This window comes from Carcharhinus amblyrhynchos, chromosome 14 (assembly GCF_965287045.1).
Source record: "Carcharhinus amblyrhynchos chromosome 14, sCarAmb.v2.hapA, whole genome shotgun sequence".
In the NCBI taxonomy this organism is placed as follows: domain Eukaryota; kingdom Metazoa; phylum Chordata; class Chondrichthyes; order Carcharhiniformes; family Carcharhinidae; genus Carcharhinus; species Carcharhinus amblyrhynchos.
The window spans coordinates 74,126,316-74,152,252 of NC_137337.1; the positions used below are offsets into that span (position 1 = coordinate 74,126,316).

Here is a 25,937-nt window from a genome sequence, read left to right on the forward strand (position 1 = left end):
GAGTGAGTGCCCAGTACAGTGTAGAGCTCCCAGTGAGTGAGTGCCCAGTACAGTGTAGAGCTCCCAGTGAGTGAGTGTCCAGTACAGTGTAGAGCTCCCAGTGAGTGAGTACCCAGTGCAGTGTAGAGCTCCCAGTGAGCGAGTGCCCAGTGCAGTGTAGAGCTGCCAGTGAGTGAGTGCCCAGTACAGTGTAGAGCTCCCAGTGAGCGAGTGTCCAGTGCAGGGTAGAGCTGCCAGTGAGTGAGTGTCCAGTACAGTGTAGAGCTCCCAGTGAGTGAGTGCCCAGTACAGTGTAGAGCTGCCAGTGAGTGAGTGCCCAGTACAGTGTAGAGCTCCCAGTGAGTGAGTGTCCAGTGCAGGGTAGAGCTGCCAGTGAGTGAGTGCCCAGTACAGTGTAGAGCTCCCAGTGAGTGAGTGCCCAGTACAGTGTAGAGCTCCCAGTGAGTGAGTGCCCAGTACAGTGTAGAGCTCCCAGTGAGTGAGTGTCCAGTACAGTGTAGAGCTCCCAGTGAGTGAGTGCCCAGTACAGTGTAGAGCTCCCAGTGAGTGAGTGCCCAGTACAGTGTAGAGCTCCCAGTGAGTGAGTGTCCAGTACAGTGTAGAGCTCCCAGTGAGTGAGTGCCCAGTACAGTGTAGAGCTCCCAGTGAGTGAGTGCCCAGTACAGTGTAGAGCTCCCAGTGAGTGAGTGCCCAGTACAGTGTAGAGCTCCCAGTGAGTGAGTGCCCAGTACAGTGTAGAGCTCCCAGTGAGTGAGTGCCCAGTACAGTGTAGAGCTGCCAGTGCAGAGCCAGTGCTGCTGCACCCAGTGAGCGGCGGTGCGGAGTGAGCGGGCGGCTGTGCTGCGGCTCAGTTGCCGGAGCAGCGAGCGGGGAGAGGGAGTGAGGAGCGGAGCCTCCGCCCGGGTCCCCCTCCCGCTCCCGCCGCCCCCGCTCCCAGGCTGTGCGCTCGGATCCGGAGCTGCTGTCAACATGGCGACCGAGGGGCTGCTCCTCACCAACCACGAGCACCAGATCCGGGTGGGGGTGCTGACCGGTAAGAGCGGGGACCCGGGGGGGTGGTGAGGGTGAAGGGAAAGGGGACACACACACACACAGGGACAGAGAGACCCCCACCCCCCGGGGCTGACAGCCACCCCCCCCCCCCACCTACCTACCTCTCTCTCCGCCCCGCCGCGACCCGCGCTAGGCCCCGCGCACAGCCCCGGACTTTCCTGGCGCCGCTGTCCCGGGATAAGAGCGCGGGGAGGAGGGTGTCAGTGCCCGGCCTGTCTGAGGGAGAGGGGGAATGTGTGTCACTGTGTGTGTCTCACTGTGTGTCACTGTGTGTGTGTGTATGCAGGGGGAAGGCTCTCTGGATCCCCCCCCCCCCCCCCCCACTGGAGCAGCCGCTTCCCCCGGGCTCCTCTCAGTCCGAGGGGGTGATGCCAAGGCCGGCTCTGGGCTTCAGCCCCGCTGGCGGGGACCCTGGTTTCAACCCCACTGGCGGGGACCCTGGGTTTCAACCCCACTGGCAGGGACCCTGGCTTCAGCCCCGCTGGCGGGGACCCTGGGCTTCAGCCCCGCTGGCTGAGACCCTGGGCTTCAGCCCCGCTGGCTGAGACCCTGGTTTCAACCCCACTGGCGGGGACCCTGGGTTTCAACCCCACTGGCAGGGACCCTGGCTTCAGCCCCGCTGACGGGGACCCTGGGCTTCAGCCCCGCTGGCTGAGACCCTGGGCTTCAGCCCCGCTGGCTGAGACCCTGGGCTTCAGCCCCACTGGCGGGGACCCTGGCTTCAGCCCCACTGGCGGGGACCCTGGGCTTCAGCCCCACTGGCGGGGACCCTGGGCTTCAGCCCCGCTGGCTGAGACCCTGGTTTCAACCCCACTGGCGGGGACCCTGGGCTTCAGCCCCGCTGGCGGGGACCCTGGGCTTCAGCCCCGCTGGCGGGGACCCTGGGCTTCAGCCCCGCTGGCGGGGACCCTGGGCTTCAGCCCCGCTGGCTGAGACCCTGGTTTCAACCCCGCTGGCTGCGACCCTGGGCTTCAGCCTCGCCGGCGGGGACCCTGGGCTTCAGCCCCGCCGGCGGGGACCCTGGGCTTCAGCCCCGCCGGCGGGGACCCTGGGCTTCAGCCCCGCCGGCGGGGACCCTGGGCTTCAGCCCCGCCGGCGGGGACCCTGGGCTTCAGCCCCGCCGGCGGGGACCCTGGGCTTCAGCCCCGCCGGCGGGGACCCTGGGCTTCAGCCCCGCCGGCGGGGACCCTGGGCTTCAGCCCCGCCGGCGGGGACCCTGGGCTTCAGCCCCGCCGGCGGGGACCCTGGGCTTCAGCCCCGCCGGCGGGGACCCTGGGCTTCAGCCCCGCCGGCGGGGACCCTGGCTTCAACCCCGCCGGCAGAGACCCTGGGTTTCAGTCCACTGGCTGAGACACTAGCAGTATCCCAGAGATTCTTAGCATCGGCCCATTGCTCCCTTCACCATTTACAGATGTTCATTGGGCAGTGCTGTTTTGAGGCAGAGAGATCATTCTTCTTCCCTCCTTCCAACTGTCCCCTCCAACACTTATTCATCTCTGCTGCCCAGTGACCACTTGCTGTGGCCAGTTAGCCCGGGGAGAGGGACATGTTTATTCAGTGATCTGGGTTTGAGTGTGAGGGCTTTCAATTTGCAGTGTACATTTCAGCGAGGGGCGAAGTGGAGGTCTCTCTCTCTCTCTCTCCCTCTCTCATTGTAATTTTGGGCATGAGTGACCTCGGCGTTGGCTTTTTGCATAAGTATTCTTGAGCTGGTCTTTCAATCGAGATTTAATGATTGTGTGTGTGTGTGTGTGTGCATGGATACTTTAATTCTATTTTTTAACAATTGGGGGCTTGGAATGGGCAGTTCTGTGTCGCTGTTCAGAGCTGTGGTGCTGAAACATAGGCCGGACGTGCTCCAGTGAGATTTATGCACAGACCCGGGTTTGAGGGAGGATTTGTGATGGATACAATCGAAATGTATGTTTTATTTTTATTTTAATTTTTTTTGCTGTCGTCTACCGTCCCTGTCCCTCTTCTGACACCATAGTCAGGGGGGAGAGGGAAGAAAAACTCATAAATGATGGATGTGTTTTAATAAAATTCATACCCAGAGCTTTGGCATTCTGAGCAGGTATCAGGGAGAGACTAAAGCTGGCGAGTTGCGAGTGGGGGATTACAGCATGCTTTTTTTTCTTTATTTATTGGGGGAGAAATTGCATGAAGGGTTGGAAGATGTATTGCACCCCCAGTCCTCTTGCACCCTAATCCTCTTTGACCTGTTCCAGCCCAGATAGGTCGTAAATATAGGCGCTTTTTACCTAAAAACACAACGGTGAAAAATTAAATGTATTGCTTGTTTCCTGCAGCAGATTATTAAAAACAAAACCTCCTGGAAAGTCCTCAGCACCAACTCTTAAGGTTTAATAATTGAACAGTAATCAGCACCTCCCCCATCCCCCATAATCTCAAGTCTTCTCTTGAGGTCAGCTGTACAGCAAATGTTAACACAGCATGGCCCATGTCTGGGAGAGTGTAAATGTTCAAAGTGAATTACATCCAGCCACTTTTCTCGGGCTTCCGTACTAACAGTGCACTCAGCTCGGTGAAACTTAAGCACAATTTATATTCTAAATTCTAACAGGATTAGGCAGAGTAGATTCAGTAAGAATGTTCCTGATGATGAGGGAGTCCAGATCTAGGGGTTGTAGTTTGAGGATGAGGGGTAAACCTTTTAGAACTGAGGTGAGGAGAAATTTCTTCACCCCCAGAGGGTGGTAAATGTATGGAATTCACTGCCACAGAAAGTAGTTGAGACCAAAATGTTGTGTGATTTCCAAAAGAAGTTAAATATAGCTCTTGGCACTAACGGGATCAAGAGATATGGAGGGGGAGAAGGGGATCAAGATATTGAATTTGATGATCAGCCATGGTCAAAAGTAATGGTGGAGCAGGCTCGAAGGGCCGAATGGCCTACTCCTGCTTCGGGTTTTGATGTTTCTATTTTCATAGGATAATTGTTCAGAAAGTAAGAGCAACTTGCTCATTATAAATTACCAGGCTACTTTCTTTATTCTAACCTTTTATTCTCTTTTGTTTGTGTAGTTTCCTTAGTGTTTAGTGCTGAAATACTTTCATATTTGGGAGCTTGAATGAGTTACTTTCAAAACCCACAAGAGCACTGTCAGGCTGGCTTACTAATCCATCTCATGACTGCTCCCCCTCCCCAAAAAACATACACACATGAAATTTGATCTGAAAGTTTCTTTTCATAAGCCATGTTAGAGGGCGGCATGGTGACACAGTGGTTAGCACTGCCGCCTCACAGCGCCAGGGACCCGGGTTTAATTCCTGGCTTGGGTCACTGTCTGTCTATGCAGGGTCTGCACGTTCTCCCAGTGTTTGCGTGGGTTTCCTCCGGGTGCTCTTGTTTCCTCCCGTAGTCCAAAAAACCTGCTGGTTAGTTGTATCGGCCATGCTAAATTCTCCCACTGTGTACCCGGAATGACGGTGGAGTGTGGCGACGAGGGGATTTTCACAGTAACTTCACCGCAGTGTTAATGTAAGCCTACTTGTGACGCTCACAAAAATAAAATAGATAGCTCTAGTTTGTGAGCATGAAATTAACCCCCTGTACAGAGAACAAACCTCACCCATACTGTAATGCCACCCAGAACAACTTGTTCATGGCTTTCTGTCAGTTCTGGCATCTTCCCTACAGTCACCACTTGGCACGTGGGTAGGTTTTCTTTTGAGCTGATGCCACAGCTCCACGTTATTGTTGAACAGATGGACCAGGCAGCGTTTTTTTTTGTCAATGTGTGTATTTTTTTTTGTTTTTGAAAATAAGGCGTTATTTGGCATTGAAGTGTCAACATGTTGGAGGCTTGGATGAAATTAAAACTTTGCAATGCCATACAGTAGAAGGGAAAGTTAACAGTGGTTACTTTATAATTTTGACGTGTGTGCGTGTGGATGACTCTGAATTGGGGCATGGGACACAGGACAAACGGAAGTTTACTCTGCATCTTCCTGTGCTGTTCCCAATGAGGAGGATATAATTGACACAGCTTGGTTACTCAGCACAGACGCATTACACAAGGATGTACTGATGCAACAAACTCCCTCCCTCAAACTCTCTGAGCTGTTCCTTACAACCTACCTGTTTAGCCATGCTTTGTGTCCCATTGCCTATTTGGCGATTCCCTGTGTGATAACACCGCCCCCCCCACCCCGCCCCCCAGTGAATCACCTCTGGAGCGTTCAGTACCAGGCAGCTGTATTAAATGCACTTTATCATTGAGTGAGTTGTAAGTCAGCTTTACCCAATGATCAAACTACAAAATAACCACGATGATGTTTACACAGCTCAAGTCAGTTTACTGGAAGCGCTTGGGATCTGTTTCTGTGTGTTTTTTTGTGTGTACACGAGTTAAGCCCTGTTGTTAAACTCCTCTGCACCCGGGCACCAGAGAGCTGAATGTTAATTCAAGTTGTGAATTTGTCAGCATCCAATTTAAACGATGGTGGGTCTTAAACCTCCCGTCTGTGAGCGGTGATTGGTAAGATGCACCTTTTGCAGTGCCGCATGAATGAGCAAACCGTGGAGGGGAAAAAAGACATTACATGCTGAAAGTTGGAAATAATTGACCCATAGTTTGGGGAGCGTTTATTTGACTGTGGGTTTTAATCTTGCAAAATTTATTCTGCAGGTTGTCAGTGCTGGTCAGGGAGGAGAGGTGAAGAGTTGAAAGAGTATGTAGTGTGGAGTTGGGGTGTTGATTCTGAAGCATTCTGTCCTGATGATACAGTATTTGGATAATCCTGTAGGCTGTTAGAAGGTTTTTTTTGGAGGATCAGCTTAATGCCGTTGATTTTTTTTTTGTTCTATTTTTGTGGTACTGACATTCAAATGCTTAAGGGAGTTACTGTGGTTACAGCTGACGCTTCTCTATAGTGGAAGTGGACAAACGCCCATTGATAAGTTGAGGGTGCCTTGCCCAGGATTTATAGTTTCTCCCCTCTCATTTCACTGTGTTTTGTTGTGTCGGTCAGGTCACTGGCACATTAGGTGTTGCTGCATCTGTTTAATCTACACTGAACATTTTTTTTTAGCCACACATTAACTTTTGTTAAAAGTTGTTTCTCTTCCTCTCTTCAAAATAATTGCTCACTCCTCGCCCATCAGGTTTCAGAGCCCCAGATGCCTGCAACTGCAGGCACCCTGTGAATAGCAGATAGTGCCGCTTCTCCCGGCCAGTCTTGTGGTTCATGGGACTGGCCCATTCCACACCCACTGTCCGACATAGAGTCCCTACAATGCAGAAGGAGGCCAAATGGCCTATGGAGTCTACATCCTGTCTCTGAAAGGGCATCTTAACCCCGACCCATCCCCCTCATCCACATAATCGTTCGCATTTACCGTTGTCAAACTAAGTAACCTGTGCATGTGTGGACTGTGGGAGGAAACCAGAGCACCCGGAGGAAACCAACGCAGTCAGTCAGCCAAAGCCAGAATCGAACCTGGGTCCCTGGTGCAGTGAGGCAGCAGTGCTAGCCACTGTGCCATCATGCTTCCCAACATGAATGCAAGTCTAATGGCTCACCTCGTTCTTGCGCTCGCTCTCGCGCTCGCAGTCGCTGTCGGTCTTCATCTTGTCCAGCCTCCACTGTCGCTGTTTTTGCTTTCATCACTCTGCAGCCCATTCCGCTCGCAATCCGACTATTCAGAGGTGCAGTGACAGGCATCCTGGCTGTGTTTCAGGCCCCCATCATACTGCATGCTATGGGAAGCAGAAAGAACAGTCTTTGCAGATCATTGAAAGAAAAGGGATTGAGTCAGCAATGATTCTTCATGTGGCAAAAGCCAGTTTCAGTACAGTAATATCCCTATCTCTCTCCAGCATGAGCATAGGACTTTAGTAATTGAGAGACAATAATACAGACAAATGCACAAGTGAATGGGGTGATTAAAAAGAAGACACAGGAGAAAGGGCAGCAAGTAGAATGTGGACAAATACATGGATCACAAAACAACTCTTTTCAGGAAATCGCCAACCTTTAGCAGAACTATTCGTTCACACCCGCTGCATCTGGGAGGTGCACACAATTTGAAATAGGTATCTTTCCCAATTTGCAAACATTCATTGTTGACAGAAAAGTCTACTTGCAAATCACTGGACCCACGCTGCCCCCCAGGACTCCCTCTCTCTCCACTGGTCTCAGGGTCTGGCCAAAGGAACATGAGGGCCAACTGCAATACAGGTGAACAGAGCATACTTCACTCCCCCTTACTCCTCCTCACTCCCCATCTCTGCTTTCTTCTAACTTGCAGCACGTATTTCACTGAGCAGCGTTCTCAGAGATCAGATTAGCCTGACCATCACATTCCTCTGCTCCAGTTATCAGGGTTATTTTACAATGTGACTGCCGAGTTTGATTTTTCTCACGTTCTGAAGTTTCAAGCTTATTTATTAGTGTCAGAAATAGGCTTACATTAACACTGCAATGAAGTTACTATGAAAATCCCCTAGTTGCTGCACTCCAACACCTTCGAGTACGCTGAGAGAGAATTTAACATAAAATAAAAGCAAATTACTGCGGATGGGAATTTGAAATCAAAAGAGAAAATGCTGGAAATTCTCAGCTAGTCTGGCAGAATCTGTAAGGAGAGAAATGAGCTGACGTTTCGAGTCCAGGTGACCCTTTGTCAAAGCTGATCAAAGAGAATTTAGCATGGCCAATGCACCTAACCTACACATCTTTTGGACTGTGGGAGGAAACTGGAGCATCTGGAGGAAACCCATGCAGTCACGGGGAGAACATGCAGACTCCGCACAGACAGTGACCCAAGCCGGGAGTCGAACCCCTGTCCCTGGTGCTGTGAGGCAGGAGTGCTAACCACTCTGCCATCCTGCATATTCTCATCTGATAAAGGGATATCATCAGCCTGCAAGGTTAGCTCTGTTTCTGCCTCCACTGATGCTGTCAGTGCAGCATTTTCCATGTTTAATTTCAGGTTTCCAGCATTTGCAATATTTTGCATTTTTGTTAAGTGTTCGACCCTCCACTTCCCAGGAATTATTTCCACGATTCATTCATATTGCGCACAACATTCCACCTAGGTGCTGTTCATGCTGCAATCCTGTTACAATGAAATGCGTGCTTTAATTGTAAGTGAGAGAAACTCTTATTAATTGTGGAACTGTTAGGGCATTATTCTTAAGTGCATATAAGAACTGGTTTCCACGTGTGTGTCTGTTCCCCCCTTTGATGGTGGTGTGCAGAATAGGGAGTCTGTGCCTGTGTTTTTTCGATATTGTAAACCAATGTGATTGCTGAACAAAGAAACAAGCTATCTAAGCTTTTCGTTTTGTACTCGTCAGGATAGCTTGCATGAAATGACCAAAATTCATGATTGGAACAAAAATTTATACTACATGAGAACAGAGTTCTTGGCAAGTCAACCCTAATTGGTGGAGGGTTACCATGGAGAATGCAGCATGGAGCAGTTAACTGCCCAGCCTTGTTCAGATTTTTTTAATTCATTGGTGGGATATGGGTGTCACTGGCTGACCAGCATTTACTGCCCATCTCTAGTTGACCTTGGAGGGTAGTTGAGAGTCAACCACGTTACTGTGGCTCTGGAGTCACATTTTGGCCAGACTGGGTTAGGATGGCAGATTTCCTTCCCTAAAGGACATTAGTGAACCAGATGGTTTTTCTGACAATCGACAGTGGTTTCATGGTCATCAGTAGATTCTAAGTTCCATACACTTTTTATTGAATTCAAATTCCATCTTCTGCCATAGCAGGATTGGAACCCAGGTCCCCAGAACATTAATTGAGTTCCTGGATTAATAGTCTAGCGATAGTAACATTAGGCCATGGTTGCCCCAGGCAGGTTAACGCTAAGGAAAGACTGGCTCCAGAGTCGTCCTCTACTCAATGAACGAGCAGTGAGTTACAATGGGTACAATCACCTCACCTCAGAAAGAACCCTCATGCCCCTCCAGAAACGACCAACTGGTTAAAAATGGCCTCAAGCAACTTCTCTCCACTTTCAATGGTCTTGTTTCAAACCTCAGTCTTGTTGGAGCCCTGGTCTCCTCACATTGACCCACTGACATTCAAACCATTATATGAATTAACTTCAGCACTACTCTTTCATCAGCTCCTAAGCATTAGTGTAATCTGCTTTGTAATTTATTCTGGCCTCAGGTGACTGTGCGGAGTTTACGTGGGTTTCCCCAAGTTGCTCTGGTTTCATCCCACATTCCAAAGATGTGCGAGTTAGGGCGATTGGCGATTGGCCATTGGCCAATGACACTAAACTGCTCCTTCGTATCAAGGGGACTAGCAGGGTAAATAAATGGGGTTACGGGGATAAGGCCTAGGTGGGATTGTGGTCGGTGCAGGCTCGATGGGCTGTATGGCCTCCTTTTGCACTATAGGGATTCCATGATTCAGTGATTTTTTTTCGTGTGCATGACTGTGTGGTATCCCATTCCACCCCCCCATCCTCAACTAGGCAGCAACAGGCACTAAATATTCAACTTCGATCCAGGGGCAGCCACCAAAACACTGCTCTGGGCCACATGGACTATGCTATAATGACTCTGGAGTGCACAGAGGTTGAATATGTTTTTAAAAATCAAACTACTGTGTGAATTGTGCTGTGGCAGGAATGAGTCAGTTGTAGCTTTGAGCAAAAGTAAAGAACGACTATTTATTCACGGGATGTGGGTGTCACTGGCTGGGCCAGCATTTATTGCCCAACCCTAATTGTTCTGGAGAAGGTGGTTGTCCACCTTCTTGAACCACTGCAGTCCAAGCGGTGTAATTACATGGGAGGAGTTTCTGCAGTTTTGTCCCAGGGGTAACGAAGGAAAGGTGATATAATTCCATATCAGAGGATATTAGAGAGGAATTTGCAGGTGGTGGCATTTCCACTTGTCTGCTGACTTGTTTCTTTTCGGTGGTAGAGGTTGTGGGTCAGAAAAGCTTTGGCGAGTGCTGTATTGCATGTGGTAGATGGTATACAGTGCTACCACTGTGCATCTTTGGTGGAGTGAGTGAATGTTTGTGGATGCGGTGTCATTAAAGGGGCTGCTTTGTCCTGGTGTTGAGCTTCTTAAGTTGGAGCTGCACTCATCCAGGCAAGTGGAAACTATTCCATCACACTCCTGATTTGTGCTTTGTAGATGTTGGACAGGCTTTGGGGAGTCAGGAAGTGAGTTACTTGCTGCAGAATTCCCAGCCCCTGACCTGCCCCAGTATTTATGTGACTTCAGGATTCAGCAATGGTAATGTGATTGAATGTGAAAGAGAGATCATTAGATTCTGTCTTGTTGGAGATTGTCATTGCCTGGCACTTGTGTGGCATGAATATTACTTACTGCTTACCAAGATGAATATTGTGCAGATCTTGCTTCAGTTGGACAAGGACTGTTTCATTATCCATGCCACAAATGGAACTGAATACTTTCTATTCATCAGCAAACATCTCCATTTCTGACATGATGGAATAAAGGGTATTGGTGAAGTAGCTGAAGGTGCTTGGACCGGAACTTGTGCCTGAGGATCTCCTGCAGCTAAGATGATTGACTACAGTTTTACTCGGACTTCTTGATACAACACTCAATCAGTGATGCCTCGATGTCAAGGGTAGTAACTCTGACCTAAACTCTGCAAGGCTGGAACGACATTAGGAGCTTAGTGGTCTTGGCAGTCTAAACTGAGTATCTATCGTTGAGCAGGTTACTCTTCAGCAAGTGCTGCTTGATAGCACTATCCACGACACCTTTCAATCAACTGTTTGCTGAAGATTGAAAGTAGACTGATGGAGTGGTAATTGACCAGATTGGGTTTTGGACAGGATGTACTTGAGTTATTTTGTCGGGCAGGTTCCAGTGTTGTAGCTGTACTGGAACAGCTTGGCTAGAGATGTGGCGAATTTTGGAGTGGAAATCTTCAATACTTTCCCTAGGAAATTCCCAGGGTCCATAACCTTTGGTGTATCAATGCATTCAGCCATTTCTCCGTATCATGTGAAATAAATCAAGTTGTCTGGTTTTCATTAGGTGGAAGAGGTAATTTTGGATGAAGATGGCTGTTGATCTTTCAGTTTTTATGTTGCTCCTCTGCTGAGCCCCATTGCTGGTGAGAAGCTAATGCTCATGGAGCCTCATCCTCCAGTTATTTGTTTAATTGTCCACCACTATTCATGTCTGGATATGGTAGGACCACAGAGCTTTGATCTGATCCGTTGATTGTGGGATTGCTTAGTACTATCTATAACATGCTGCTTCAGTTCTTTAACATGCAATATTCCCATGTTGTGGCTTCACCAGACAGATTCCTCATGTTTAGATATACCTGGTGCTACTCCTGGCATAAGAATATAAAAACATAAGAATGAGGAGCAGGAGTAAGCCATCAGGCCCCACGAGCCTGCTTCCGCCATTCAATAAGATATGGCTGATCTTTTCGTGGACTCAGCTCCACTTACTCACCCTCTGATGTCGCGTCCTTCTGTTGTCCTTATTGAATCAGCGTTGGTCCCAGGGTTTGTTGTTGGTGCTAGAATTAGGGATATGATGGGCATGAAGTTACAGATGTGGCTGATGGCTCAGCTTTATGCTGCTAGACCAGTGTGGACCAAACCTGGAGTTACTGAGAGTTATTTTGGGCAGTACACTTTAGTAAGGCCTTGGCCTTGCACAGTACATGGCATAGATTTAGCAGTACAACAGCTAGACTCTCAAGCGTTGAGTTCCGTGGAGAGATTACACTAACTAGCCTTGTATCCCCTCAGGTGATTTGATTGCAGTTTTCAAGATCTTAAGGGAACAGATGAGATAAATGCAGAGAGACTATTTCCACTGGTTGGGAAGTCTAGGGTTCGGAAAAATTAGAGCCACACCTTCCCAGGAGTGAAATTAGGAAACGCTTTCAAGACAAAAGAAGATATACGTTTGGAACTCACTTCCACCAGTGGCAGACAATAGAATTACAGAATGGTTAATGCAGTGGAGACCATTCAGCCCATTGTAACTGTTCTGGATCTTTCACAGAAATGCTCATTTATGTACATTCTTCGCTCTAACCCCCTCAAACATCCCCCCATGTATAACCCCCACATGTTCCCCATCGCATAACCCCCTCACTCGATCCCCTGCACATAACCCACTTGCGTCCCCCCTCATGCGCTCTGCGTTCCCCCCCGCGGGCAGCCCCCTCGTGTGCTCCCCCACCCCCACGGGCAGCCCCCTTGCATGCTCCCCCTCTGTGAGCAGCCCCCTCGTGTGCTCTCCCCCCCCCCTACCGTGGGCAGTCCCCTTGCATGCTCCCCCCTCCCTTTGGGCAGTCTGCTCGCGCGCTCCCCCTCCCTGTGGGCAGTCCGCTCGTGCACTCCCCCTCCTGTGGGCAGCCCCCTCGTGCGCTCCCCCTCCCTGTGGGCGGCCCCCCTCGCGCACTCACCCCCCCCACGTTCCCCCCACGCGCAGCCCCCTCGCTCGATAAATGTTGGTCTTGCCAGTGACACTCGCGTCTGAAGAATGAATAAACGCAATGTTCATTTTGAATTGATAGATTTGAAAGTAAAGTAAGTTTAAAGTTTATTTACTAGTCACTGGTGACACTTACATTAACACTGCAATGAAGTTATTGTGAAGCCATTAAGGGATACAGAGCAAATATGAGTAATATGAAGATAGGTACAGACCAGCTAAGATCTCATTGTGGTCCAAGTGGCTGTATGGCCTACTTCAGTGTTGGTGACAAAAGAGCCTTCGCTGTGTCACCAAGAGGAATGGGATTGCCAGGAAATGAAAATCTTGAACTGACTGATTTACTATTATTTGTCTTGCTTATAAATTGGCTTCAATTGATAGCTTTGATCTGTGTTTGGTACATTAGACCTGTGACCAGCAGTCAATTGAAGCCACACAGATCTGTCCTGATCTGCTGTAATTGACTGAACCTGGACCAAATTAAATTGAGTTTATAGCAATTGCCGCGACAGCAGGAGAAACAGACCTGGGTTAGACTTCAATTGATTGTTGGACACTGCGAGTACAGGTGATTAATGCTGGGCCACAGGTGGCTCTAGTGCAGTGTGAAGAAATTCCCTAAACGGATGTAAATGATGGCAAGGCAACATTCCAGCCAGCTCTGAGAGAGGGGCTGCTTCGGGCAAATGGACTGTTGAACTTGCAGAAAAGATGGCTGATGCCCCCAGGATAAAGTTGTTACAAGCACAGCACACTTAGATGCTTATAATTCTGCAAATTTTCGCACTGTTTCATCTGATTGCACCCAGACCATGCTGGGCAGCACAGTGTTTAGCATTGTTGCCTCACAGCACCAGGGACCTGCGTTCAATTTCCGGTTTGGGACACTGCCTGTGCGTGGAGTCTGCACATTCTCCTCATTGTATGGGTTTCCACCGGGTGCTCCGGTTTCCTCCCACTTTCCAAAGTTGTGCGGGTTAGATAGATTGGCTATGTTAAATTGCCCCTTAGTGTCAGGGGACTAACCAGGGTAAATGCAAGTAGTTATGGGGATAGGATCTTGGTGGGATTGTGGTGGGTGCAGACTCAATGGGCTGAATGGCCTCCTTCCACACTGTAAGGATTCTGTGTTTGGGTGCAAGTCATGCAAAACCTCCTTGACTTGTACGTTCCTTTCCATATAAATTCAAGTAGAATAACCTCGATTTATCACAGCTTTCATACTTCATTTCCAACTCAGTACTCAGAAATGTCGGACTTTTGTGTTGAAGATTGGAAAGAAAGCAACTTGCAAATTATATAATACCTTTCACTAGCTCAGGTTGGCCTGAAGAGTATTTTTGTTTTTGAAATATGGTCAGTGCTGTAGTGTAGGAAATGCACAGCCAATTTGATTGCGGGGAATTGGGGCAGCATGGTAGCACAGTGGTTAACACTGCTGCCTCATAGCTTCAGGGACCCAGGTTTGATTCCTAGGCTCGGGTCACTATCTGTGTGGAGTTTGCACAGTTTCCCCTATGTCTGCGTGGGTTTCCTCCGGGTGCTCTGATTTCCTCAGACAGTCCAAAATGTGTGGGTTAGGTTGATTGGCCATGTTAAATTGCACCTAGTGTTAGGTGTTTAGCAGGGTAAATATGTGGGGTTATGCAAATAGGGCTTGGGTGCAATTGTTGTGGGTGCAGATTCGATGGGCTGAATGGCCTCCTGCACTGTAGGGGTTGTATGATTCTAAGATCTCACTGATAGCAAAGGAATAATGAGCAAATAATCTATTTTCGTTGCTAACTGAGGGATACATATATGTCGTCTTGGCAGTCCCTTGGGTGGGGTGGGGGGGTTATGTGCTTCCATACGAAGCTCTCAGGCGACTGAAGAGCCCAGTGTGCGACCTGCAGTTTGTGTCACAGGTGGGGCAGATGTTGTTTGGAAGAGTGATGGGTGGGTGGGGCGCATGGGTGGGTGGGTGGGTGCGGTGCCCAGGTTGCCACACGCTCCTTTTGCCGTTGATGTTTGGCTTCAGTTTGTTTACTGCAGTCGAACTCCAGATGTTCAGCTCCTTTCTGGGTGCTTTCCCTCCACTTGGGGAGGCCTTGGGTCAAGAATTCCCAGGCTTCAAGGTAGGCTTTAAAAATGCCCTTGAAGCATTTCCTCTGCCCTCCTGGCCCTGCTTGCCTTGTCAAAGCTTCGAGTAGAGCGCCTATTTTGATGGTCTCATGTTAGATAGGCAGACAATGCGACCCACCCAGTGAAGCTGACAGAACGTGGCTGATCTCGATGCTGCAGAGGACTCTTCCTGCTCTTTGAATCAGGTCATGGACCTTTTCATATTCAGGGAAAGAGCGGACACCGGGACCTGCATGGTGGCACAGTGGTTAGCGCTGCTGCTTCACAGCACCAGAGGCCCGGGTTCAATTCCCAGCTTGGGTCACTGTCTGTGTCGAGTCTGCATGTTCTCCCCATGTCTGCATGGGTTTCCTCCCCATGCTCCAGTTTCCTCCCACAGTCTAAAAGCCATGCTGGTTAGCTACATTGGCTGCAGGCACCAGAATGTGGTGACAAGGGGAATTTCACAGTAACTTCATTGCAGTGTTAATGTCAGCCTTACTTGTGACTAATAAGTAAGGTTTAATTTTAAAACTCTTCAGTGCTTCCTCAATCCCACACTGAAGTGTCAGTCTGGATAATCTGCCCAAGTCACTGCAGTGGGGGCTTGAATTTAGAACCTCCTGACCCAGATCATTGAGCCAAGTCTGACACCCAGCACAGTAGGGGCGTGAGTTGCTTTCACACATCAGTGACAGAAATAATTCCATTGAATTTCAGCCAAAGTTGTTTCAGGACAAGGAGTGTTTGCAAAGTTAACACGCAATTGCTCATCTTGTTCGTTAGTAATTTCAGCCTCGATCCAAAATAAACTGATTTATCGGGTAGGGTCTTTCATTGGAACCCTTCAACAGTATGCCAAAAGAAAGGATAATTAAAACAAAACTAAAGAGACGCTGGATGCCTGGCAGTGAATCCTGGGTTTCGGCTAAACTCCTCCTTCAGCCTGATCATTGCCATGTCATCTGTTGCTAGCTCTCCAGTGTCCTCCACGTAACATCTGCTTCATACATGCCTGCCTTACTTGACATTCTCCTGCAAGTATGTTTTCTAATTTAGTGGGATGGCTCTTTACCATTCTGTGGAGATTGGGACAGTGAACACAATTTATCTGAAGTGATCCATGTAACATTTCCCTCAATCTCCTCTTCTGTAAAAGTCTTTATTAATTGGAATATCTGTGACAAATGTCCTTTTGGGTTACATATATTAGCAGTCTTGCTGGTTGTTTAGTTAAGGTCACATAGTTGCTTCATGCCAGATTAATGCCAGTACAGCAAACAAATGTTCAAAACAAGTCATTCCTTTTGCACCACTTTGATTGATGAAAGAGGCTGTGTTTCCTTGACAGGGTTTTTTTTTTATTTTTATTCCGAATGCTTTTAAATGCAGTTTTACAAATGTCAAACCATGAGAATTGGCATATCTTAAAAATGAAATCTGTGTCTGATATGATATAATTGTCTGAAATTAGCAAACATTTGAATTACAGAATAGGAATTTGACATAAAGTTTAACAAATTGGCTGCGTCATTCTGGGGTGTAAGACTGTAAGACATAGGAGCAGAATTAGGCCACTCGGCCCATCAAGTCTGCTCCGCCATTCAATCATGGCTGATATTTTTCTCATCGCCGTTGCCCTGCCTTTTCCCCATTATCCCTGATCCCCTTATTAATCAATCTATCTCTGTCTTAAAGACACTCAATAACCTAATAATAACAGTAAGCTAAGTTTGTAATCTTGGGTTGTATCTGTGGCATTGTGGTAGTCGCAGTGTTTTATTTGCCTTCTTCTGACCTCAAGTTCAAAATCAATTTTTTTTAAACTTAATTTGTCCAATGTAAGTAAAATATTAAGCAATTAGCTTCTGAAAAATCTCCATATGTTCATAAAGATGTTAGAGTTTCTCTCTCAGTATTGGATACCACAGTCCGGTACGCCTATTTCAGTTGGACTAGTAGAGGTTAGCAATTATCAGCCGTGGAGAGTATTTCAAGGAACTGTCATGGAAATACTCTCCATCAGAAATCCACAAGTGCTCCGTGTAGGAAAACAGCACTTAAAAAAAAACTAACCAATGTCTTATTGAACAGGAAGAAGCTGAATATGAACTAAATTGATCTTTTACAATTGTGATCGATCCTGTAATTAATGTCCTGTGGTGCCCAGCTGTCTCAGAGGACTTTGGATTTATAATATTGGACGCTGCAGGTCCCTGAAAAATGACAGACAGCTAGATTTGATTTGATTTATTACTGTCACATGTATTGGTATACAATGAAAAGTATTGTTTCTTGCTCTATATGCAGGCTACATAGGGGAGAAGGAAAGGAGAAGGTGCAGGATGTAGTGCTACAGTCATAGCTAGGGTGTAGAGAAAGATCAGCTTAATACATGGTAGATCCATTCAAAAGTCTGACGGCAGCAGGGAAGAAGCTGTTCTGGGGTCGGTTGGCAGGAAAATGGGGATGAGAAAGATATCAGCCATGATTGAATCTGCTCTGCCATTCAATGGGCCGAGTGGCCTAATTCTGCTTCTAAGTCTTGTGGTCTCACACCTAATATCAACAATAAACTAAGTTTGTAATCTCGGGTTCTGTCTGTGGCACTGTGATAGTGTTGTATTTACCTTTTTCTAACCTCAAATTCAAAACTAAATCTTTTTAACTTAATTTGTCAAATTAAGTGAAATGTTGAGTAGTTAGCTGATCTCAAACTTTTGTATCTTCTTCCCGATGGATAAAGAGATTATGTCCAGGGTGCATGGGGTCCTTGATTATGCTGGAATGACCCTTCCTGTGAGCTCCATGCATTGTAGACATCTAAACTACTGATGTGGCCAGGCCCAGGAGCATTTGCACAAATGCACCCTCTCATGGTTAGAGGATGGAGTAGGGGAGTGCAACATGGATGCATTTAGTGTCTAACCTACCCATGTCACATCCCCTCACCCCATCCCATCCCAGCCGTTGCTGGGTGGCCGAGGATGATAAGTGTGGGATGAAAATGGAACCAGAAACCAAGGAGCAACTTGCAATTCAAATCTTGTTTGATAATGCCCCAGTGAAGCATCTTTTACATGAGCTTTTTTACTACATTAATGATATCATGATTACTATTGTTTGGTAGCAAGTACAGACCGCAGTCTTTTGTATTCCATAAAACTGTGGAATACTGTTTCTTCCAGGTTGCAGAAATTGCCTGTGGGCTCAATGCTACATTATTAGCTGTGATGTTCCATGTAGTATTCTCTGTGCCAGATTCCTGGTGATGTAGGTGGAATCTTCCAGTAGAGAACCTTACACTAGGGACCTCCAACTTCCAGACGGCGAGGTGATATACCTGGCTGTGTTTGGACAGGAAACAAGAGCAAGGAATTGGAGAACTTGCAGGAGGGACAGATGGGCGCAATTCCCTCTATGCAAATAGAAATGACACAGAAGGAACCTCCCAGGTTTCAAGTCAGAGGCCCCTGAGGATGGTTTTGGGGCCACATGCTGAGAAGAAGGTTCCTTCCAAACAGGTATTGCTTGGAGATGCACGTACCCAGGGAACAAGATCCAGGCCTGCCAGTTAAATAAAAAAAGAACCGAAGAATTATTTTTGACAGATTACCAACTTGTGGCCCATTCAATGAAGGGGAAAAGAATCCTGGGATGTTATCATTCTCTCTTCCCAGAATGTGTTAATTAGACTCAAAACCTATAATTCAATTCTGTTGATACAGTGCAGAGTCTCTGTATCATGATAGAGTAGTTCCAATGCACAGTTTAGCTGCATTCTTATGTTCCAGTGCACAGTTTAGCTGCATTCTGATGCTCTAGTGCATAGTTAGCCGCATTCTGGTGTTCCAGTGCACGGTTAGCCGCATTCTGATGCTCCAGTGCACAGTTAGCCGCATTCTGATGCTCCAGTGCACGGTTAGCCGCATTCTGGTGTTCCAGTGCACAGTTAGCCGCATTCTGGTGTTCCAGTGCACAGTTTAGCCGCATTCTGGTGTTCCAGTGCACAGTTTAGCCGCATTCTGGTGTTCCAGTGCACAGTTTAGCCGCATTCTGGTGTTCCAGTGCACAGTTTAGCAGCACTCTGGTGTTCCAGTGCACAGTTTAGCCGCATTCTGGTGTTCCAGTGCGCAGTTTAGCCGCGTTCTGGTGTTCCAGTGCGCAGTTTAGCCACGTTCTGGTGTTCCAGTGCGCAGTTTAGCCGCGTTCTGGTGTTCCAGCGCGCCGTTTAGCTGCGTTCTGGTGCTCCAGCGCACAGTTTAGCCGCGTTCTGGTGCTCCAGCGCACTGTTTAGCCGCGTTCTGGTGCTCCAGCGCACAGTTTAGCCGCGTTCTGGTGCTCCAGCGCACAGTTTAGCCGCGTTCTGGTGCTCCAGCGCACCGTTTAGCCGGGTTCTGGTGCTCCAGCGCACCGTTTAGCCGCGTTCTGGTGCTCCAGCGCACCGTTTAGCCGCGTTCTGGTGCTCCAGCGCACCGTTTAGCCGCGTTCTGGTGCTCCAGCGCACCGTTTAGCCGGGTTCTGGTGCTCCAGCGCACCGTTTAGCCGGGTTCTGGTGCTCCAGCGCACCGTTTAGCCGGGTTCTGGTGCTCCAGCGCACCGTTTAGCCGGGTTCTGGTGCTCCAGCGCACCGTTTAGCCGGGTTCTGGTGCTCCAGCGCACCGTTTAGCCGGGTTCTGGTGCTCCAGCGCACCGTTTAGCCGGGTTCTGGTGCTCCAGCGCACCGTTTAGCCGGGTTCTGGTGCTCCAGCGCACCGTTTAGCCGGGTTCTGGTGCTCCAGCGCACCGTTTAGCCGGGTTCTGGTGCTCCAGCGCACAGTTTAGCCGCGTTCTGGTGCTCCAGCGCACAGTTTAGCCGCGTTCTGGTGCTCCAGCGCACAGTTTAGCCGCGTTCTGGTGCTCCAGCGCACAGTTTAGCCGCGTTCTGGTGCTCCAGCGCACAGTTTAGCCGCGTTCTGGTGCTCCAGCGCACAGTTTAGCCGCGTTCTGGTGCTCCAGCGCACCGTTTAGCCGCGTTCTGGTGCTCCAGCGCACCGTTTAGCCGCGTTCTGGTGCTCCAGCGCACCGTTTAGCCGGGTTCTGGTGCTCCAGCGCACCGTTTAGCCGGGTTCTGGTGCTCCAGCGCACCGTTTAGCCGGGTTCTGGTGCTCCAGCGCACCGTTTAGCCGGGTTCTGGTGCTCCAGCGCACCGTTTAGCCGGGTTCTGGTGCTCCAGCGCACCGTTTAGCCGGGTTCTGGTGCTCCAGCGCACCGTTTAGCCGGGTTCTGGTGCTCCAGCGCACCGTTTAGCCGGGTTCTGGTGCTCCAGCGCACCGTTTAGCCGGGTTCTGGTGCTCCAGCGCACCGTTTAGCCGGGTTCTGGTGCTCCAGCGCACCGTTTAGCCGCGCTCTGGTGCTCCAGCGCACCGTTTAGCCGCGCTCTGGTGCTCCAGCGCACCGTTTAGCCGCGCTCTGGTGCTCCAGCGCACCGTTTAGCCGGGTTCTGGTGCTCCAGCGCACCGTTTAGCCGGGTTCTGGTGCTCCAGCGCACCGTTTAGCCGGGTTCTGGTGCTCCAGCGCACCGTTTAGCCGGGTTCTGGTGCTCCAGCGCACCGTTTAGCCGCGTTCTGGTGCTCCAGCGCACCGTTTAGCCGGGTTCTGGTGCTCCAGCGCACCGTTTAGCCGGGTTCTGGTGCTCCAGCGCACCGTTTAGCCGGGTTCTGGTGCTCCAGCGCACCGTTTAGCCGGGTTCTGGTGCTCCAGCGCACCGTTTAGCCGGGTTCTGGTGCTCCAGCGCCCCGTTTAGCCTCATTCTAATTCAGTAGTTCCAGTGCATTTAGCTACAGGAGCTAAGTTCAGATAGAATTGCCCCGCTCCCTTGAACCACCTCAGCACAGCTCTATGCAGTCAGGGTCAAGTGTGGTTTACAGCATCTGATTACTTTGACTGTAGGGTGGAAGTGGCATTAAGATTTCTGAACCAATGACGCGTTGGACGGCATTGCCGGTCCACGCTGCCGTAACCTAGTGCATCCCAGGCTCCAGTTAACCACAGCCAGAATGCTACAGGTCACCAGCCGCATGTCACCGAAGCTGACAATCCAGAAATGTGGATTGCAGGTTGAGAACCTGCTTCAACTGAATGGCCATTACCCCTGACAGGACTGAGTCCATTGAGCCTGCACTGACAACAGTACGCATCCTGTAACCCCATGTATTTATCCTGCTAATCCTTCTGACGCTAAGGGGCAATTTACCATGTCCAATCAATCTAACCCACACATCTTTGAAATATGGGAAGAAACTGGAGCGCCCGGAGGAAATCCACGCAGACACAGGGAGAATGTGCAAACTTCATACAGACAGTCACCTGAGGCCAGAATTGAACCCGGGTCCCTGGCGCTGTGAGGCAGCAGTGCCACCGTGCAGCCCAGTTAGCATCAGGCAACCTGTAACGTCTTACCCTGTTATGAGTAATGGCTGTTTTGTAGGATTTTACCTTCAATAACTATTTGTCTTTTGTGAAATTCTAAAAATAAATGGTGGGGAAAATTATGCAGCTGGCATGAAAGTTGCTGGTCTTGCTTCCTGAAAATAGACAACGATTCATGGAACAAGTAATGTTCCCCAACAGATTCAACATGGGTTTCCTCCAGGTGCTTCAGTTTCCTCCTACGTTCCAAAGATGTGTGGGTTAGGTTGATTGGCCATGCTAAATTGCCCCTTAGTGTCATGGAGATCAGAAGGGTAAATACGTGGGGTTACAGAGATAGGGCGGCAATGGGATTGTTGTCGGTTCAGGCGCAATGAGCTGAATGGCCTCCTTCTGCACTATAGGGATTCTATGATCTGGTTAGACCCCATTTGGAGTATTGTGAGCAGTTTTAGGCCCCATATCTAAGGAAGGATGTGCTGGCCTCCAGAGGGGAGGTTCACAAGAATGATCCCTGGAATGAAACTGGTTCTGTACTCGTTGGAGTTTAGGCGGATGAGGGGGAATCTTATTGAAACTTACAAGATACTGCAAGGCCTGAATAGAGTGGATGTGGAGAGGATGTTTCCACTCGTAGGAAAAATTAGAAGCAGAGGGCACAACCTCAGGCTAAAGCAACAATCCCTTAAAACAGAGATGAGGAGGAATTTCTTCAGCCAAAGAGTGGTGAATCCCTGGAACTGTTTGCCGCAGAAGGCTGTGGAGGCCACGTTATTGAGTGTCTTTAAGACAGAGATAGATAGATTCTTGATTAATAAGGGGATCAGGGGTTTTTGGGAAAAGGCAGGAGAATGAGGATGAGAAAAATATCAGCCATGATTGAATGGCAGAGCAGACTTGATGGGCCGAGTGGCCTTATTCTGCTGTTATGTCTTATGGTCTATGATTCAGCTTTCAGGATGGTGAAATGAAAAGCTTTAGCTACATAACATTGCCGATGAAGTGTTCCGTATGGCTGGTGTTGTTTGAGTTTATTTGCCAAACGCAGAGTTGTGTCAATTTTTCACGTCTGCAGCTGTTGATGATATTTTACATTTTGGGCACTTTTTTGTGCGAGGTTTTGTTCACTTGGATGCTTTTGTATCTTTCTCAATCTTGATGACCACTGAAAGTGTAGGTGTATTTGTGTTGGAGTGCTCAAGTGAAAATGTTTCAGATGGGCAATGTCACTAGTGTTTTGCAGTGAAGGATTTTTATTGCAGTAGGTGGGTGACATTCTGAGCTATATTTCCGACTGGAATATTTGCATTACTTTGAAATATCACTGGCTGAAATGTAGAAAATGACAGTCAAGGACACGGGATAATGGACGGGTGGTGGTGCATTACTTGTCATGTTTTCTAAGTGAGAAGAATTATAATTCATGAGTGTCATGGGTAAAAGTGAATTATTTAGCTCCAGATAAAAGTCCTTGGAAATCTAACAATACATCACCTCTGGTCCAGTGCCCTAATAGGCGTCCATTATGGTCGAAAGAGCATCCTGAAGTGTAAGGACAACATTTTCCCTGTCTTCTTGGTGGGAGGTATGGGAGGGATGTCCGAGGTAGATTCTTTACTCAGAGAGTGGTTGGGGTGTGGAATACGCTGCCTGCTGTGGTAGTGGAGTTCGACACTGTAGGAACTTTCAAGCGGTTATTGGATAAGCACGTGAAGCACACCAGAATGATAGGGAGTGGGATAGCTTGATCTTGGGTTTGGACATAGCTCGGCACAACATCGAAGGGCCTGTACTGTTCTATGTTCTATGTTCTTATGCTACCTAAACCTTGGGATTGCTGACTTTGTTGACTTCTTGGGGAATTTCACCTTTTCTTGGCGGGCCTATTTTCATGCCCAAAAGAAGTATCACGTATTATATTCTCGTGTTTGTATCAAGGGCAGTATGACAGCACAGTGGTTAGCGCTGCTGCCTCACAGCGCCAGGGACCCAGGTTTGATTCCCGGCTTGGATCACTATCTTTTTTATTCATTTGTGGGGCACAGGTGTCGCTGGCTGGCCAGCATTCATTGCCCATCCCTAGCTGTCCTTGCTCAGAGGGCAGTTAAGAGTCAACCACATTGCTGTGGCTGTGGAATCACATATAGGCCAGATCTGGCAAGGATGGCAGATTTCCTTCTCTAAAGGACATGAGTGAACTGGAGGGGTTTTTCCAACGATCGTCAATGGTTTCAGGTCATTGGTAGATTCTTAATTCCAGATATTTTTTATTTGAATTCAAATTCCACCATATGCCGTGGCGGGATTCGAACCCAGGTCCTCAGAACATTAGCTGAGTTTCTGGATTAATAGCCTAGCGAAAGCACTAGGTCATCACCTCCTGTGCGCAGTCCCCATTCCTCCCCGCTGTATCTGTGTGGTTTGCTTCCGGTTTCCTCCCACAGTCCAAAAGGCATGCTGGTTAGGTGCATTGGCCATGCTAAATTCACTCTGTGTACCCAAACAGGGACCGGAGTGTGGCGACTGGGGAATTTTCACAGTAATTTCACTGCGATGTTAATGTAAGCCTACTTGTGACTAATAAACAAACTTTATTTTTATTTAAATCTATTGAAATACATGTAACAAAGAAATGATCTATCAGACAAGTGATCTACTGAACTCAAAATACTGCTGCAAAACTCAAAATATTGTGGTTACCCATTAACATGGCCCACCAGGATGTTAGATCATAAAATGCTGGCTACCCCATCAAAAATGAAGTAGCAAGTCCCATATAAAATCAGTGAGCAATTGCCAAGGAAGGAAAGCGTTGTATAAAATGTAGTCATGCTGACTTCTCTGTATGTCCAAATTAAATATAATTTTTTTTGATGTATGGAACATTTATATCTATAGAAGACTGAAGGAGATATTTGGTGTACATAAACTAAAAAGAAAATGAACTATTTGCAGTGTTTAGTAAACATTTGTTCAGAGGAGGTGGTGGAAGCAGGCACATTAGCAACATTTAAGAGGCATCCGGATGAGTACGTGAATGGGGAGAAGTGTGGAAAAGTGTGAGGTTGTGCACTTTGGAAGGAGGAATGGAGACATAGACTATTTTCTAAATGGGAAAATGCTTAGGAAATCAGAAACACAAAGGGATTTGGAAGCCATTGTTCAAGATTTTGTTAAGGTTACGTGCAGATTCAGTCGATAGTTAGAAAGGCAAATGCAATGTTAGCATTCGTGTTGAGAGGACTAGAATACAAAAACAGGAATGTACTTGTGAGGCTGTATAAGTCTCTGGTCAGACTCCATTTGGAGTACTGTGAGCTGTTTTGGGCCCCATATCTAAGGAAAGATATGTTGGCCTTGGAAAGGGTCCAGAGGAAGTTCACAAGAATGATCCCTGGAATGAAGAGCTTGTATGAAGATGGTTGAAAATTCTGGGTCTGTACTTGTTGAAGGATGAAGGGGGAATCTTACTGAATCTTGCAGGATACTGCAAGGCCTGGATTGAGTGGAAGTGGAAAGGATGTTTCCACTACTAGGAAAAACTAGAACCAGAGGGCACAACCTCAGCCTGAAGGGACGATCCTTTAAAACAGAGGTGGAGAAATTTCTTCAGGCAGAGCCTGGTGAATCTGTGGAACTCTTTGCTGCAGAAGGCTGTGGAGGTCAGGTCATTGAGTGTCTTAAGAGAGTGGTACATTGGTTCTTGATTAATAAGAGGATCAGGGATTGTGGGAAAAGACATGAGAAAGGAGGTGAGAAAAATATCAACTATGATTGAATGGCGGAGCAGGCTTGATGGGCTGAGTGGCCTAATTCTGCTCCTATGTCTTGTGGTCTTGTGGGAAGAAATAGAGGGATATGGTCTGAGTAAGGGCAGAAAGTTGTTTTTTTACAATCGGCATGGGCTTGGAGGGTTGAAGGGCCAGTTCCTGTGCTGTACTTCTCTTTCCTCTACACTCTTGACACCTCTTCAATGACACACCAAAAACATGTCAGAAGGAGAAAACCATTAAATGTATTTGTTCCAGTTTCATTAATAACTTACCTTTAAAACTATTCTGCTTTGGTTGCCAAAAAAACACTTCAGTTAAATTTTCCAACGCTGTTACTATCCCATTTGTCGTGGTGTTTTAGTTGAGCGAACTCCATCCTGCTGTTACATATTTTTCTGAGTTCTAAGTGAAATCCTTTCAGTATAGAACTTAACAGAACTCCAGCCTGTGTAAAATCCTAACCCTGTTTGACAACTGGAAAGTCTTGTTTCAAAACAGCTACTTCAACTTTGTCACGTTCAAATTGAAGATGCCTTGACCCAGAACAGAAAATCGTAACAGCACTGTTGAAGTCTTAAATTGTTGTGGAGTGGCTGCCGTTGGACTGGGATGGGCACAGTTAGTAGCCTCACAACACCAGGTTAAAGTCCAACAGGTTTATTTGGTAGCACGAGCTTTCGGAGGCACTCCTAGGCACTCATCTGATGAAGAGGCAACGCTCTGAAAGCTCGCGCTACCAAATAAACCTGTTGGACTTTAACCTGGTGTTGTGAGACTACTTACTCTTAAATTGTTGGCAGCACTAAAACTAATATTAATATACAGCAGCTTACTTTCATTTAGTGTATCACAGCAAAATTAAAATGGTGAAATAATTGTATATTGTTACAGTTAAAATAAATGTATTTCAGCTATAAATAAAAACAAGGGTGGCATGGTGGTTAACACTGCTGCGTCACAGCCCCAGGGACCCGGGTTCAGTTCCGGCCTCAGGTGATTATCTGTATGGAGTTTGCACATTCTCTCCGTATTTGCGTGGGTTTCCTCCCACAGTCCAAAAATGTGTGGTTAGGTGCATTGGCCTTGCTACATTGTCCGTTAGTGTCAGGGGGATTAGCAGGGTAAATGCGTGTGGTTACGGGGA

General features: G+C 48.0%; 1 protein-coding gene across 18 annotated transcripts in view; it reads left to right on the plus strand.

Moving 5' to 3' along the window:
* The first annotated feature begins 802 nt into the window (after positions 1 to 802).
* Positions 803 to 25,937, plus strand: part of LOC145352784 (gephyrin) — a 462,622-nt gene continuing 437,487 nt past the window's right edge. For 6 of the 18 annotated variants that reach the window (XM_080203109.1, XM_080203107.1, XM_080203108.1 and 3 more), the window contains exon 1: positions 804 to 1,033. In XM_080203109.1, the coding sequence (XP_080059235.1) occupies positions 970 to 1,033 (64 nt within the window). In that variant the 5' untranslated portion in view covers positions 804 to 969. Of the gene's footprint in view, positions 1,034 to 25,937 lie in introns of all 18 variants that reach the window. The other 12 variants (XM_080203106.1, XM_080203117.1, XM_080203118.1 and 9 more) reach the window with 6 other exon arrangements.